The following is a 14,909-nucleotide window of genomic DNA, read 5'->3' as shown; positions in this document are numbered from 1 at the left end:
TCTTTGAACATTCCACTTGTGCACTCCTCTGCTCGTGGCAGACATTACCAATTGATTTCAGCACTCATTTCTTCTGAGCCCAGATAGGGCCTCAGAATCCTCCTGAACACAGTATTCGAGGTGACCACTAACAATTTACCGTCCCTGGAAGTTTTCTTCTCTCTCTGGGCCTCAGCTTCTTCCTCTATATCAAGCGGGATTGGCGTAGATGGTTCCTGAGTCTGGGGTCGGGCCACAGTTATTCCCATTCCTGGAATTTCCAACAGGGACAGAGGGGAGGCTCTACCTGGAGCCCCGTAGAGCTTTGTCTTGTGGGGAGGGAACTTGCCTCCATAGCAATTTTCATTTTCCCATGGAATTGGGTGAATAGCAAGGAGACCTTCTGGGGCTTCGTGAGGAATCGTCGAGCCTTTTTGTGGCTATTATGGAAACAATCTGGATGATTGGAATATTGTCCAAAATGACTTTTATATTCATCCAGAGGGGACTCTTGAGGCTCAAATTCCAACTTCCCATATTACGTGGGGGCAGCCGAGGGCCAGGTCTCCTGCTGGACTCTCTGTCCAGTGCTCTTTCCTCTGCCCCAGCGTGTCTCCCCCAGGCCCCTCGCTTGTCCCAAGTCTGCCTGCTGTGCACGGTCTGGACTCTCCATGGGGCAGCGCCCAGGTGGGGTGCACTCGAGTGCACAGGACCCCACACTGGGGGCACTTGTGGACTTGGAAACTTCACTCCTGGGACCGCTCAGCTTTTGTCCCCTCTGGAGGCTGGTGGTCATTTTTATTCACTTGAATGGACCTGCCCATCCCAGGGATGTCCTAGAAACCTGGAGCTGCCTGGGCATTGGCTGTTTACACCTTCCCCCTCACTGTTCTTTTCAGAGCCGTTTATTCCTCTAGCACAACTTCAGTGACAGAGGGCTCCCTCCCTCCTCAGCCTGTGCCCCTCGCTGCAGGAAGGTCCCCCTTTCCGCTCACTCCTCTGGGCCTGTGGGCTAGCTACTCTCTCTCCTGCATCCAGGTACTTCCTCGGCAGCCCCGAGCTGGATTCTCTGTGACTGGAGGAGCGTGGAGCTGAGGGTCCCAGCCGTCCTGGGTGGTGGCCACTCTGCTCTGCCCAGACAAGGTGTGTCTGAGGCCACGTTGTCATGGCTGTGGCCTCAGCCTGTGGAATTCACCAAGTGTGGCCATGTGAGCTTGGGGTCCATCTGACTCTTTCTGCCACTGATGTATCCCGAAGCCCAGTTAATGTTCTTTTTTCTATATAATTGAGTTTTTATCGAAATTCCTCCCCTCTTTTATGCTTATTTTCATTCTCTTCCTGCAGCAGACTGCAAAAGCCCCATATAACCCACTTCCTATCAGGCCTTTTTTCAGGATTAGTCCTTTTTTTTTTTTTTTTTTTTTTTTTTGGCGGTACGCGGGCCTCTCACTGCTGTGGCCTCTCCCGTTGAGGAGCACAGGCTCCGGACGCGCAGGCTTAGCGGCCATGGCTTACGGGCCCAGCCGCTCTGCGGCATGTGGGATCTTCCCAGACCCGGGCACGAAGCCATGTCCCCTGCATCGGCAGGCGGACTCTCAACCACTGCGCCACCAGGGAAGCCCCAGGATTAATCCTTTTTACATGACTCTAATTTCCTTTTTGAAAGTGATTTTTCTATTTATTTTGTTATATTTCTTTGTACTCATTCTAGCGGGAGGGGGAGGCCAAGGATCTGGCATTAGTCACTGTGTTTCCCTCTTGATATTCTCATGTGACAGTGGCCTCTCCCAAAGGAGAGAGGCAGGGTAGCATGGTGGGTGAAAGCACTGACTCAGAACCAGCTAACTGGGTTTGAATCCTGGCTCTCCTGCCTGCAAGCTGTGTGGCTTTAGACGAGTTACTCAGCCTCTCTGTGCCTCAGTTTTCTCACCTGATCAGGGAAATATTAAATAATAATAATAGTGCCTATCTCATTGGGCTCTTGAAAGGACTGAATGAATTAACACATGTAAAGCTTTTAAAAGAGTGCCTGGCACATAGTAGACTCTATCAAAGCATTCACTTGGACATGAAAAGGTGGTTGGTCGAGCTGGACTTTCCTTGAAACTACCTTCTCCCTGAGTTCTGAAACATTCAAGTTGAAGGGGACCTTGGGGTTGCCTTCATCCTGTTTCTGCACCCCTTCCCTTTCTGCACATCTGCTTGAGGGTGTGTGCTGCACCGGCTGCACTGTGTGATGTCTAACAGTCAGCATGAGGGGAGTGTTGCCGCTGTAAGAAAAGGACCCCCCCTTCATCTGCCGACCTCCCTGCCCATCCATCCTGAGTGTGCTGGCCCCAGTCATCTCTCCAGTCTGCTCCTGGAAGAGTAAGCTAAGTGCCCCCCAAACAAAATGCATTTGGAGGGGATGGGGCGACAGTAGTCAAGGTTAAACGTTGTTAAGGTAAAAGGCTTTAAACAGGGCAATCTGAGTTGGGTCTTTATTTGTCAACATGCCCATTTCCCCTGATTGGATCTTTTCAGTTTAAGGAGCCTTATTTTCGTTTCAATTCAGATGATTATAATCTCAGCAGTTGCTCAGTTTGTTGTTCCCAGAATAATGTGCTTTGCTTTAGTTTTGAGACTTGTTTGCAGAAAAATAAAGCCAGCCAGGCAGCCCCGCAATGAACCTCGGGGACTGTGGTGCTGGGCAGGTGGCTTCTTCTTCTCAAAGACTGGGTGGGGTTGCAGGTGGAGCAGGGTGAGAGTAGACCCCGCAATCCTGGTCAGACACCACTGGGGCCTCCGGCTGTGTGACTCAGGGCAAGTTACTCACCTCGCCGAGCCTCAGCTTCCTCATCTCAAAAATGGGATGTTACCAATGGGAGGATGAAAAGAGATTAATTGTGGTAATAGAAGCACTTAGCACAGTGCAGGCACTTGGGACGTGCTCACTAGATGTAGCTGCTAATTTTATTAGCACTGGTGGTACTCATTTGTGCTAATTATTATTACTGGCCAGATAGTGCTTTTGTTTGTCAGTTTTATTGAAGTATAATTTGCATACCATAACATTCATTTGTTTTAAGTGAGCAATTCAGTGACTTTTAAGTAAATTCACAGAGCTGTACAGTCCTCCCCGCAATCCAGCTTTCAGGCGTTTCCATGATCTCAGAAGGATGCCTCTTGCCCATCTGCAGTCAATCCCTGCTCCCTCCTCTGGCCTCAGGCAATCACTAATCTGCTTTCTGTCTCTACAGATGTGCCTGGTCTGGACAGTTCATGTAAATGGAATAAGAGTGCTTCTTCACATTACGTGTTCTCATCCACCCCTCACAACACGTCCCTGTTTGCAGATGTGTGAGCTGACTCTGAGAGTTTAGAGGAACGCTTGTGGGGTGGACAGATGAATGGAGGAGCAGGGTTCAAGTGCACGTGTCTGCTCTCATCCTCAGACAACGTGAATGAAAGACGTGTCCGGGCTTGGTCTTTCTGGCAAGGCATCTTCCTTGCCCCCCTCACCCATGAACTGGCCTGTCTTCCATTTGTCGGCCCTGCGAGCTCCAGCCAGCCTCTGTACCTCCCGGGCCTCGGGGGCCCCTCCCTGCAATGCAGAGGATGGGCCATTCTGGTGGTCCTGTCAGGGCTCAAAGGAGAGCCGGCCCCTGACGGCATGGGAGCTTGACACGGGGGTCCCTCTCCTGGTCTCACCTACTCAGGTGTAGTCTGGTACGACTGACCTGTGTCAAGGGGCCTGACTGTGGACAGGCCTGGTGCTGTCCTTCCCTGGGGTTCGTCACTGTGGTTGTGCCTCAGTTTCCTCGTCCGTACAGTGGGAGGGGCCCTGGTTCCCGTCTCCCTCGTGGCTAGAACAGCCCTTAGCAGAGGTACACAGGAAGGGCTCTGTGGCAGCTTGCGTGAGTCTGAGCTAAGACATCAAAATAATAAAAAGCTGGTGGAGCCCGGCCAGGGGGTGGGGGCCGAGCACATCCCTCAGCTGCCCCAGCTCCAGCCATCTCCTCCCTTGGGTCCCTTTGTCTGCGCCCCGCGTAGCCCAGCTGGCAAGAGCTGGGAATTACCCGGCAGGGGCCGGGGCGCCTCCCGCCGCATCTCATCTGAGGAGCTGGCAGCCCCGCGTCCTTCCCATCCGAAGGCCCTGTAATGTGAGGCTCCCAGGGGAGCGGGCGCCCTCACTTTGGGAGGCACCCTGCTCTGGGTTGGGTGACTGGGCTTCAGAGGCAGGGAGGCTGCTGGGAGATGCAGGACTCTGGGCCGGGAGCTTTGGAGAGCGGCATCCTTCAGGCAGAGCTCTGCCAGCGGTGCCAGCTGGGGTCAGGCAGATCTTCACACGGTCGGGGCCAGAGGCCCCGGGCGGGCACCAGGGTGGTGCGTGGACCCTAGGAGCAGGCTCTGAGTGACCCCGAAAGACCCTTTAGCCGGCCTTGCTTGTCTCTCCAAGTCTTGGGGTTGGCAGCTGGGAGAGCCTGGGGGTATGGGGCCCCCGGGCTGAGCCGTGCCTCCGTGATGGTGTGTGTGTCTGTGTCTGCAGGTGAGTGTGCATGTATGTTCAAGCTTGTATGTGCATGTGGGAGTGATTGCAGGGGAATGGATATGTTTGTGTGTGTGTGAGAGTATGTGACTGTGTGTGATTGTGTGTGGGTAAGAGTGTGTATGACTGCATGTGTGTGAGTGTGTGTTGGTGTGTTGGAGTTCACATGTGAGTTGTGGGAGTGGCGTGTGACCTGTGTGTGTGAGTGTGTTTATGCGTGCAGGTGTATGTGCCGGTGCCTGCCCAACCTCGGAATGTGGTCCCCCTGCCTTTCCCTTCTAGAGGGTCTGGGCTGCCTCTGGCCAAGAATTTCTGGGTTCCACCTGTGAGACTTTTCTGAAGACTAAGCTGGCTTGGCTGGGGGCCGGGGAGGCGGGGGCTGTGGTCTGTTTCCTTGGGGGTTAGAAGAGCAAGGTCAGTGCAGTCGAGTCTGAGCTTTTGTTTGTCTCTCCCCTGCCCGTAGCAGCCTGCGGTCCGTTTCATTCATTATTAAGTCTTAAATCCACCCAACGCGAAACTTGAGCCATGGAATTCACTCCCTGCTCAGGCTGGCTCGGTTCAACCCCCGCCGTGTCTTGGGAAACTTCACTGGTTTAATTTGCTGTGTCCGGTTTGCCTCTGTTTTTTCCAGAAATGGCCAACCCCTAGTGCGGGGGTGGCCCCTGTCCCTGGGGAGGGCGGGCCACATAGGGTGTCTGTGCAGGCCCCGTCCGCACACGCCACAGGGGATTTAAGGGCCCACTAGGCTCTGAGATCTGTGGCTATCTGGGTCCTGGCCCCATCTCTGATCACCACACCGTCAGGCCATCACCCAGGGTCCTGAGCGAACTTGGGGCAAATCCAGGGGTGGAGGGGGAACAAAGAAAACGACCGCCCTTGGGATGGTTTGGGCTGGGAACCCTGCAGCCCCTTCTCAAGTGCCCCTCGTTTACGCCCGTGTGTGCTCTCGGGGCTGATACCGTGTGCCTGTAACTTCCGCCTCATATGTCTGTGGGCACCTGAAGCAGCAGTTCCAGCTTTATCAGTCCCCCCTTCCCCGCGGAATGTGGTGTGGCCGAATTCATTAAAATGCATTTTATTTTCTTGCAGAGTTTTGCTTACGTCCCATTGCACCAGTGGGATTTCCCCCACAGACTAGGGGTTGGAGGGGGAGTCAACCCCCGTGTCTTGATTGAGTGATGGGACTTACCTCCTTTGGGCCTGTGGGACTGATGGTCTCTGAGGACATTTCAGGTGACTTTTTTCCCAGGCTGCATCCCCCCCACCCCCCATCAGGGAGGTGACTGAGACCTCACCTCCTGTTGGGGGGCTGGGTGCTGCATCCAGCGAGGTCCAGGAAGGTGTTGCCCAGGGGAGAGGCACGTCCCCTGCTCATCCTGCCACCCTTCTTCCACCCCCTCTGCAGACTGGAAGGCCCGCATGTCCACTTGTTTCCGGCCCCCCAGACTCCCTCCCCCCACTCCCCCTGCAGCAGTTGGCCAGCTGCACAGCCTCAGCCCGCGAGCTTTCAAGAAGCTGGCTCTGTCCTTGTGTCTCGCGGCCCTGGGAATTGCCTCTAATCTCTCTTCTGCCTTCCCTCTGCAGATGGTGACGACGACCCACAACTCTCCTGGGTGGCCTCGTCTCCCTCCAGCAAGGATGTTGCGTCCCCCACGCAGATGATCGGAGATGGGTGCGACCTGGGCCTGGGTGAGGAGGAAGGGGGCACGGGCCTGCCGTACCCTTGCCAGTTCTGCGACAAGTCCTTCATCCGCCTGAGCTACTTGAAGAGGCACGAGCAGATCCACAGCGACAAGCTGCCGTTCAAGTGCACCTACTGCAGCCGCCTCTTCAAGCACAAGAGGAGCCGCGACCGGCACATCAAGCTGCACACGGGCGACAAGAAGTACCACTGCCACGAGTGCGAGGCGGCCTTCTCCCGCAGCGACCACCTGAAGATCCACCTGAAGACCCACAGCTCCAGCAAGCCCTTCAAGTGCACCGTCTGCAAGCGCGGCTTCTCCTCCACCAGCTCGCTGCAGAGCCACATGCAGGCCCACAAGAAGAACAAGGAGCACCTGGCCAAGTCGGAGAAGGAGGCCAAGAAGGACGACTTCATGTGCGACTACTGCGAGGACACCTTCAGCCAGACCGAGGAGCTGGAGAAGCACGTGCTCACCCGCCACCCCCAGCTCTCCGAGAAGGCCGACCTGCAGTGCATCCACTGCCCCGAGGTCTTCGTCGACGAGAACGCGCTGCTCGCCCACATCCACCAAGCCCACGCCAACCAGAAACACAAGTGCCCCATGTGCCCCGAGCAGTTCTCCTCGGTGGAGGGCGTCTACTGCCACCTGGACAGCCACCGGCAGCCCGACTCCAGCAACCACAGCGTCAGCCCTGACCCCGTGCTGGGCAGCGTGGCCTCCATGAGCAGCGCCACTCCAGACTCCAGCGCCTCCGTGGAGCGAGGCTCCACGCCGGACTCCACCTTGAAGCCGCTGCGGGGCCAGAAGAAGATGCGGGATGACGGGCAGGGCTGGTCCAAGGTGGTCTACAGCTGCCCCTATTGCTCCAAGCGGGACTTTAACAGCCTGGCCGTGCTGGAGATCCACCTGAAGACCATCCACGCGGACAAGCCACAGCAGAGCCACACGTGTCAGATCTGCCTAGACTCCATGCCCACCCTCTACAACCTCAATGAGCACGTCCGCAAGCTGCACAAGAACCACGCCTACCCCGTGATGCAGTTCAGTAACATCTCCGCCTTCCACTGCAACTACTGCCCCGAGATGTTCGCCGACATCAACAGCCTGCAGGAGCACATCCGCGTCTCCCACTGCGGCCCCAACTCCAACCCGCCCGACGGCAGTAACGCCTTCTTCTGCAACCAGTGCTCCATGGGATTCCTGACCGAGTCCTCCCTCACCGAGCACATCCAGCAGGCCCACTGCAGCGTCGGCAGCGCCAAGCTGGAGTCCCCGGTCGTGCAGCCTGCGCAGTCCTTCATGGAGGTCTATTCCTGCCCCTACTGCACCAACTCGCCCATCTTCGGCTCCATCCTGAAGCTCACCAAGCACATCAAGGAGAACCACAAGAATATCCCGCTGGCCCACAGCAAGAAGTCCAAGGCGGAGCAGAGCCCCGTCTCATCTGACGTGGAGGTGTCGTCCCCGAAGCGGCAGCGGCTCTCGGTGAGCGCCAACTCCATCTCCAACGGCGAGTATCCCTGTAATCAGTGCGACCTCAAGTTCTCCAACTTCGAGAGCTTCCAGACCCACCTGAAGCTGCACCTGGAGCTGCTGCTGCGTAAGCAGGCGTGCCCCCAGTGCAAAGAGGACTTCGACTCCCAGGAATCCCTCCTGCAGCACCTGACGGTGCACTACATGACCACGTCGACCCACTACGTGTGCGAGAGCTGCGACAAGCAGTTCTCCTCGGTGGACGACCTGCAGAAGCACCTGCTGGACATGCACACCTTCGTGCTCTACCACTGCACCCTGTGTCAGGAGGTCTTTGACTCCAAGGTGTCCATCCAGGTGCACCTGGCGGTGAAGCACAGCAACGAGAAGAAGATGTACCGCTGCACGGCCTGCAACTGGGACTTCCGCAAGGAGGCCGACCTGCAGGTGCACGTCAAACACAGCCACCTGGGCAACCCGGCCAAGGCACACAAGTGCATCTTCTGCGGGGAGACCTTCAGCACCGAGGTGGAGCTGCAGTGCCACATCACTACGCACAGCAAGAAGTACAACTGCAAGTTCTGCAGCAAGGCCTTCCATGCCATCATCCTGCTGGAGAAGCACCTGCGGGAGAAGCACTGCGTGTTTGACGCGGCCACCGAGAACGGCACGGCCAACGGGGTGCCCCCGGCTACCGCCAAGAAGGCCGAGCCGGCCGACCTGCAGGGCATGCTGCTGAAGAACCCCGAGGCGCCCAACAGCCACGAGGCGAGCGAGGATGACGTGGACGCATCAGAACCCATGTATGGCTGCGATATCTGCGGGGCGGCCTACACCATGGAGGTGCTGCTGCAGAACCACAGGCTGCGGGACCACAACATCCGGCCAGGCGAGGACGACGGCTCCCGGAAGAAGGCTGAGTTCATCAAGGGCAGCCACAAGTGCAACGTGTGCTCACGGACTTTCTTCTCGGAGAATGGCCTCCGGGAGCACCTGCAGACGCACCGGGGCCCTGCCAAGCACTACATGTGCCCCATCTGTGGCGAGCGCTTCCCCTCGCTGCTGACGCTCACTGAGCACAAGGTGACCCACAGCAAGAGCCTGGACACGGGCACCTGCCGCATCTGCAAGATGCCCCTGCAGAGCGAGGAGGAGTTCATCGAGCACTGCCAGATGCACCCCGACCTGCGCAACTCCCTCACAGGCTTCCGCTGTGTGGTCTGCATGCAGACGGTCACCTCCACGCTCGAGCTCAAGATCCATGGCACCTTCCACATGCAGAAGCTGGCGGGCAGCTCGGCTGCGTCCTCCCCCAACGGCCAGGGGCTGCAGAAGCTGTACAAGTGCGCCCTGTGCCTCAAAGAGTTTCGCAGCAAGCAGGACCTGGTGAAGCTCGACGTCAACGGGCTCCCCTATGGCCTCTGTGCCGGCTGCATGGCCCGCAGCTCCAACGGACAGGTGGGTGGCCTGGCCCCGCCCGAGCCTGCCGACCGGCCCTGCGCCGGCCTCCGCTGCCCCGAGTGCAGCGTCAAGTTCGAGAGTGCCGAGGACCTGGAGAGCCACATGCAGGTGGACCACCGTGACCTCACTCCAGAGACCAGTGGGCCCCGGAAAGGCGCCCAGACGTCGCCAGTGCCCCGGGTAAGTGCAGCCTACCCGAGCCTGGACCTTGCTCCTTGGGGCTCCGCTCATGCCCAGAGGAGCCCCCGTGCTGAGCTCTGTGTTGCCCGGTGGCGTTCCCTCTAGTAGCCCAGAGAAGCAGCGCCGTTGTGCAGCGGTTAAGCACGTCTGATTGCAGTAGACTCTGAGTTCAAACCCCAGTGTCGCCATTTCCCTTCCGGTGTGACATGGCATTTATCTTCCTGGGCCTCATTTGTCAAGGGCTCGTCTGTAAAATGGGAATAATAATTGTCTCGACTTCATAGAATTGTTATGAGGGGCCCGTGGCATAATGTAGATAAAAGGCTGATGCAGTGAGCGCTTCCTCAGGGTTGGTCGTCTTGGTCATTGATCGCGGGGTGGACTTATGCACACGCTTATTGGGTCTTCTTGGGCAAGTGACTCTGTTCTCTAGGCTTTAGATTTAGGGATCCTTTGAGAATTTATGGAGATAATATAGACATAAAGGGCCTGGAACCTGGCACTTAGGGCCCGGTCACGCTAGCAGTTACCACCAGCTGATACTATTACCATCAACGGCATCACTATAGCCAGTGCAGTTGCTGGTACAGGGAAGGCCCTAGGAATGTTTCCAGTTACTGTTATCGTTAATGACTGACTGATGATTGATCAAAATTGTCCTGTGCACCCTTTATTTTGGGGGTGCCTGACAGCTAAGGAGAGTCAGAAACGGTCCCTGCCTTGGGGGCTATGAGGTCAGGGGGAGCCGCAGGCCCATAACCAGTGGGTTTCGATGAGGCAGGGGAAGTCTGAGCTACTGGTGGGTCCACATGGGCCCTGGGAATGGTGACCAAGGGGCACCGGCCAGTGGGCCTGGAGGCTGCATGACCCTCAGGTGTCAGAACGGGCCCGGGGGTTCCCATCAAGTCTGTGTTGTCTGTTTCCAGACCGAGGAGATGCCAAGCAGATCTCGGGGGTATCTTTCCCTGGAGGGCCACTGCTGGTACCACTGGCAGGGGGGCAGGATTTGGGGAAGGGCCACCTGCCACAGGTTCCTGCTGGAAGACAGGGATGTCTGCTGAGGGTGTTTCACTGTGGGATCAGAACTGGGGCCCGGAACTCCGGGATTTTGAGGGGGAGAGAGAGTGAGAGAGAAGGATGGTGGGAGAGGCTGAAGGGAGAATCTGCAGTGGGGGCCCCTAAGGGGTCTCCTGGCCAGCTCCCCACAGAAGCCAGCGAGCCAGAGGCCCTGACCAAGATCACCCAGCTGCAGAGGGAAACGTCTGAATGAGGATAGAGCTGTGTGTCCAGCTGGGGCCTGAGGCCTCTCCTCAAAGCCCCGTCTGTAGCAGAGAGCTCCTTTTAGAGGTGATTCATTGGTTGATTAAATTTGTCCTGAGCGCCCATTATTTCTGGTGTGTCTGGCAGCCAAGGAGAGTCAGAAATGGGCCACTTTCTTAAGGCCTTATGACTGAGCAAAGCCTTCTAGGTAAGGGTCCAGTGGTCACCCTTCAGAGGTCCTGAGCACAGTGCGGTCACGGCTGCCCAGCTCTGTCCCCCTGAGCCTCAGCTTTCTGCCAGCCAGTGTGGGTGGATTGGGGAGGATTTGGGCCCTGGAGTCAGATGGCCTGCGTTAAAATCTCCCCCTTCTAGTACCCACTTATGATTTGACCTCTCTGGGCTTCGGTCCTCACCTGTAAAGCCAGAGGGTAATAGCAGTACCGCTAGTAATAGCAATTGCAATAGTGTCTACTTCCAAAGCTGGCATCACCTGCGAGGGACCGGGCGGTCGTTCTGCTTTTCTAACCAGCCCCTGCTCTGGTTGGCCGGCGCGTGTTCCTGCTCAGTTGTCAAATACTGTGACTGTCTCCCTGCTGACCTCAGTGTTTTGCCCTGAGGATTAAATGAGTAAAGACGTGCTGGGCATGTAGCAACCACACTTGTTGTTTTCCCGTTTATAATCACACCTCACATTTATTGAGGAATAAGGATGTACCAGGCACACCCAGGCACTTCCTATCTATTTAATCCTTACAACGCTCACTTTACAGATGAGGAAAAGGAGGCAAGGAGCAATTAGGTAGTTTGCTGTGAGCCCCGCAGTTTAAAGAAGCAGAGAAGGGATTGGAGCCCAGGGAGTGTGTGGTGCCCCAGCCCGAGCTCTTGACCAGCCCTTCAGCTAGCACCCCTGGAGCCCATCCTAGTTGCAAGGGTGGGGTCCAGGGCGGTCAGCCCGGTGCTCATGCGGTCGGACAGTGTGGCATGGCCGGGCCCCTGCATACCCTTCTCCCGGGTGCGCTCCAGCCCCATCCCTGCCCACACTGGGGCTCCTGCCGGCCATGGGGCTGCTTCTAGCGTCCCCAGAGCCTTTGGCTATTGAAAGCGGGATCCTGTATCAAGTACTACTTCGTAAAACCCCTACTGTGTGGGCACCCACTCTTATATTGTTTCCATGGCAACACCCTGGACCTTTGCCATGACCCTGGCTTTGGTACAGAGGGGGCCCAGACTCAGAAAGGTGGAGCCACGTACCCGAGGATGCACAGCTGTGCGTGGGAGTGCGGAACTACGAACCCGAGGGGGCTTGTTTTCTGGGAGCCTGGAAGGCCTTCCTCTCCCTGTTCCTGGTCTTGTGAGAGAGAAGGGAGCTGGAACTCACATCTAGAGGCCTGGGCAGATGGGCCATTTGCAGAAAGGAGCTAGACAAAGCCCGGGTACCTCCCCAGCGGAGGCACAGCCTCTGGGGCGTCGCCCCCTGCCTGGGCACGCCTGGGGGCAGGGGCCCAGCTGTCTGTTCGCCCACCCCTCCCTCCCCCAGGGCTCACACATACAAGAGCAGACTCTGGGGGCTGCACAGGGGCTTGGGGGCTGGCAGGCCTGGACCCTCGGGAGTGTATCCATAGCAACCAGCTCTCTGAGGACTGGGTTCCCATGGGGCCGAGGCTGCTGTCGGCTGGAGCGAAGCGGTGAGGTTTCCGCCTCCCCCTCTGTTTACGGGTAATAACAACATCACCCCAATTCCAGCCCCTTGTGGGCAGACCCCGGCCCTCATCGACTCACCAAATTGCCACGGTGCCCCGTCCGGCGTGGGGTGGGGAGGGAGACTGGGTGCTTTCACACTCCATCTTCCTGCAGGGTAAACAGACAGCCAGGTTCACGGGCTTGTTCAGGTGACAGCTTTCCGTCACCCAGAGCAGGGCTGTGTGGGGTGGTCTTGGCGTGGAGCCAAGAACGGCAGCTCAGACAGTGGCTCTGGTGGGCGCCTGCCTGGGGTCCAGTCCCAGCTCTCCTGATCACCGGCGCTACGCTTTGACCAAATGATTTAGCCTCTTGACACTCCACTTTCTCCGTCCCTAAAGTGGAGCTTGCAGAGTCATTCAGAAGAGACAGTGCCTGCACGTAGTAGGCTCATGATAGGTGCTCAGTAAATGTGAGTTGCGATCATGATACGGGAATTCAGTGGCAGTGGCTGTCTTTCCCCTCTTCTTCCCTTTCCCTCTCCACATCCTCAGGCATGTTCTCTTCCTGCCCCGGGACCCTCTGGGGTTGCTCGGGCCACGCTGGGGAAGGCAGCCCTGGCTTAGGTGCCAGGGTTCAGCGTTGGCTCTCCTGGGCTGGGCCCCGGGGGAGGCGCTTATGCAGAGGAGGTGCTTTGAATGCCAAGTTCTATTTTTCTGTAATTACGTCTCCTAGCGGGGGCTGAACCTGCAGAGGAGGATGGGGTCTTTGGGGGATAGCAAGAGGGAGACGGACCCAGAGGAGGTGTTGAGGGGAGGATGGGGGGCAGCAGGAGGTAGACAGAGTGAGAGTCCTCGCCTGCTCTCCCCGTGCTGCGTTCCACAGCCTGGCCTGGGCGCCTGCTCCTCCAGACCCTGGGCATCCCTGGTCTCACATGCAAGGCCCAAAGGGCCATCTTTGGGTGGGGGCATATGGGTATACATGTGCCTTAGTGAGTGTTGGTGCTGGTGAACCTGTGTGTGTGCAGGTGTGTGTACGCCTGACTGTGAATGTGCGTGTGTATACCTATGAGTCTACATGTGTGTCCACAAGGGTCAGTGCACACCCTTGTGCCATAAGTCGCTTGTGCATCCGTGGGTGCATTGGGGAGTGATGGGTGTGATGGCTGTCAGGGTTCCAGGGAGAGAACTGAAAGCGTGTGTGTTACTGGGGATGCTCCTTGAACTTGTGGTCCATGAGGATGTCTCCACTTCTCTGGGGGTGTTGCACTTATGTGTCTGTGTTACAGGGAGCAAGTGGGTTGCTGTGTGTAGGGGTTGTGGGTGTGTGTGAGGGTCTTGCGTGTTGGTGGTGAGTTGGGGCGAGGTATGTAGGATGTTTGCAAGTCTGTGTGTATATCCTCACATGCGTGTCCGTGCCTGCGCATACGCGCTCTGTGTGTGCGTGTGAACGCCCAGGCTCTTTGGTCAGCAGCTCCTGTGACCACTCCCCTGGGATTCCCCGGGAGCCTGTTGCCCCACGAGGCAGGGCCCGGTCCTCTTCCTGCCACTGAGGGGGGACATTTGGGGGTACCCTGTCGTCCTGCCCAGGCAGGCTCCTGTGCTTTCAAGCACAGTGAACTTGCTTCATTCATCTGCCCCGCGGAGGAATAGCACTTTGATCGTGAACTGCCCCCCGCAGCGGTCTGGACGGCCGTGGCCGTGGCCGTGGCCTCTAGAGACTTCCAGCCAAGGAGGTGGGGGGCACAGTCTCCCTTGTCCAGTAGGGTCCTCTGGGCTTCCTCCGCGTGGAGCTTCCTGGGGCGTGCTCCATTCTTGCCTTTACTTCCTTCACTCATTCATTCATTCATTCATCCATTTAAGCATCGAGGACTCTTATACTTGCCAGGCAGAGTGGGTGAGGGACACATGTGAGAGGGAATGAATGATTTTGATGGTGGAGAAACCCAGGGTCCTTCCTCTCCGTGAGCACAGACGAGGAGTTGAGCCGAGGTAGGTGCTTTGGGACTGTGCCCTTCAGAAGACTTCAGTCCCTGCTGTCTCTTCTGGCCTGAAATCTCCTCTGCCTGTTGTGAGGCTCCCCTGTTCTGTCCCCACCAGACTCACCCATTACTCCCGGGTGTTTCCGTGCCGAATGCCTGCTTCCGGGCCCAGCGCTGTGGCTGCTCTGAGGACATACTGAACGCCCAGGTCTCCCGAAGCACTGGGAGCAAGGCCCTCTGGTCTTATCAGCACGGGTCCTGGAGCCCCAGCGGGGACCCTGCCTGGAGCCCAGAGCTCCCAGCACCAGCTGGTCCAGTTGTTTCTCCATTCCTTTATTCAACAGTCTCTCAGCAGCAGTGGGAATCATGATGAAAGTTCAGTGCTTATTAGGCACTCGCTCTGCGCTGGGCCCTGTGTTGGGTGGTGGGGATCCAGGATCCCTAGTCACCGTGGGATGACTTCTCTTTGTCCCTTCTGCCCTCATAGAGGGCGTGGCACATGTTATTTCACAACTTTGCTCATTTGTTCCACAAATGCTTCCTAAGCACGCAGTCCTTTCTGGGACCCCACAGGTGGACAGAACGCGTCCTGGCCCTCTGGGTGCGCACACTGCAGCGCGAGCAAACAAATCAATTGGCCACGACAAAATCGTATGCGGAGCAACTAGGTGCTTTCAGCATAAGC

At 57.2% G+C, this 14,909-nt stretch overlaps 1 protein-coding gene across 2 annotated transcripts in view; it reads left to right on the top strand.

Annotated features, from left to right (window-relative positions):
* Positions 1 to 14,909, top strand: part of ZNF423 (zinc finger protein 423) — a 328,113-nt gene that overhangs the window by 183,293 nt on the left and 129,911 nt on the right. For both annotated transcript variants that reach the window (XM_060000399.1, XM_060000400.1), the window contains exon 4: positions 6,092 to 9,306. In XM_060000399.1, coding sequence (XP_059856382.1) covers positions 6,092 to 9,306 — 3,215 coding nt within the window. The remainder of the gene's footprint in view (positions 1 to 6,091; positions 9,307 to 14,909) is intronic.

This window comes from Delphinus delphis, chromosome 20 (assembly GCF_949987515.2).
Source record: "Delphinus delphis chromosome 20, mDelDel1.2, whole genome shotgun sequence".
Taxonomy (NCBI): Eukaryota; Metazoa; Chordata; class Mammalia; order Artiodactyla; family Delphinidae; genus Delphinus; species Delphinus delphis.
This window is presented reverse-complemented; position numbering and strand designations above follow the sequence as displayed.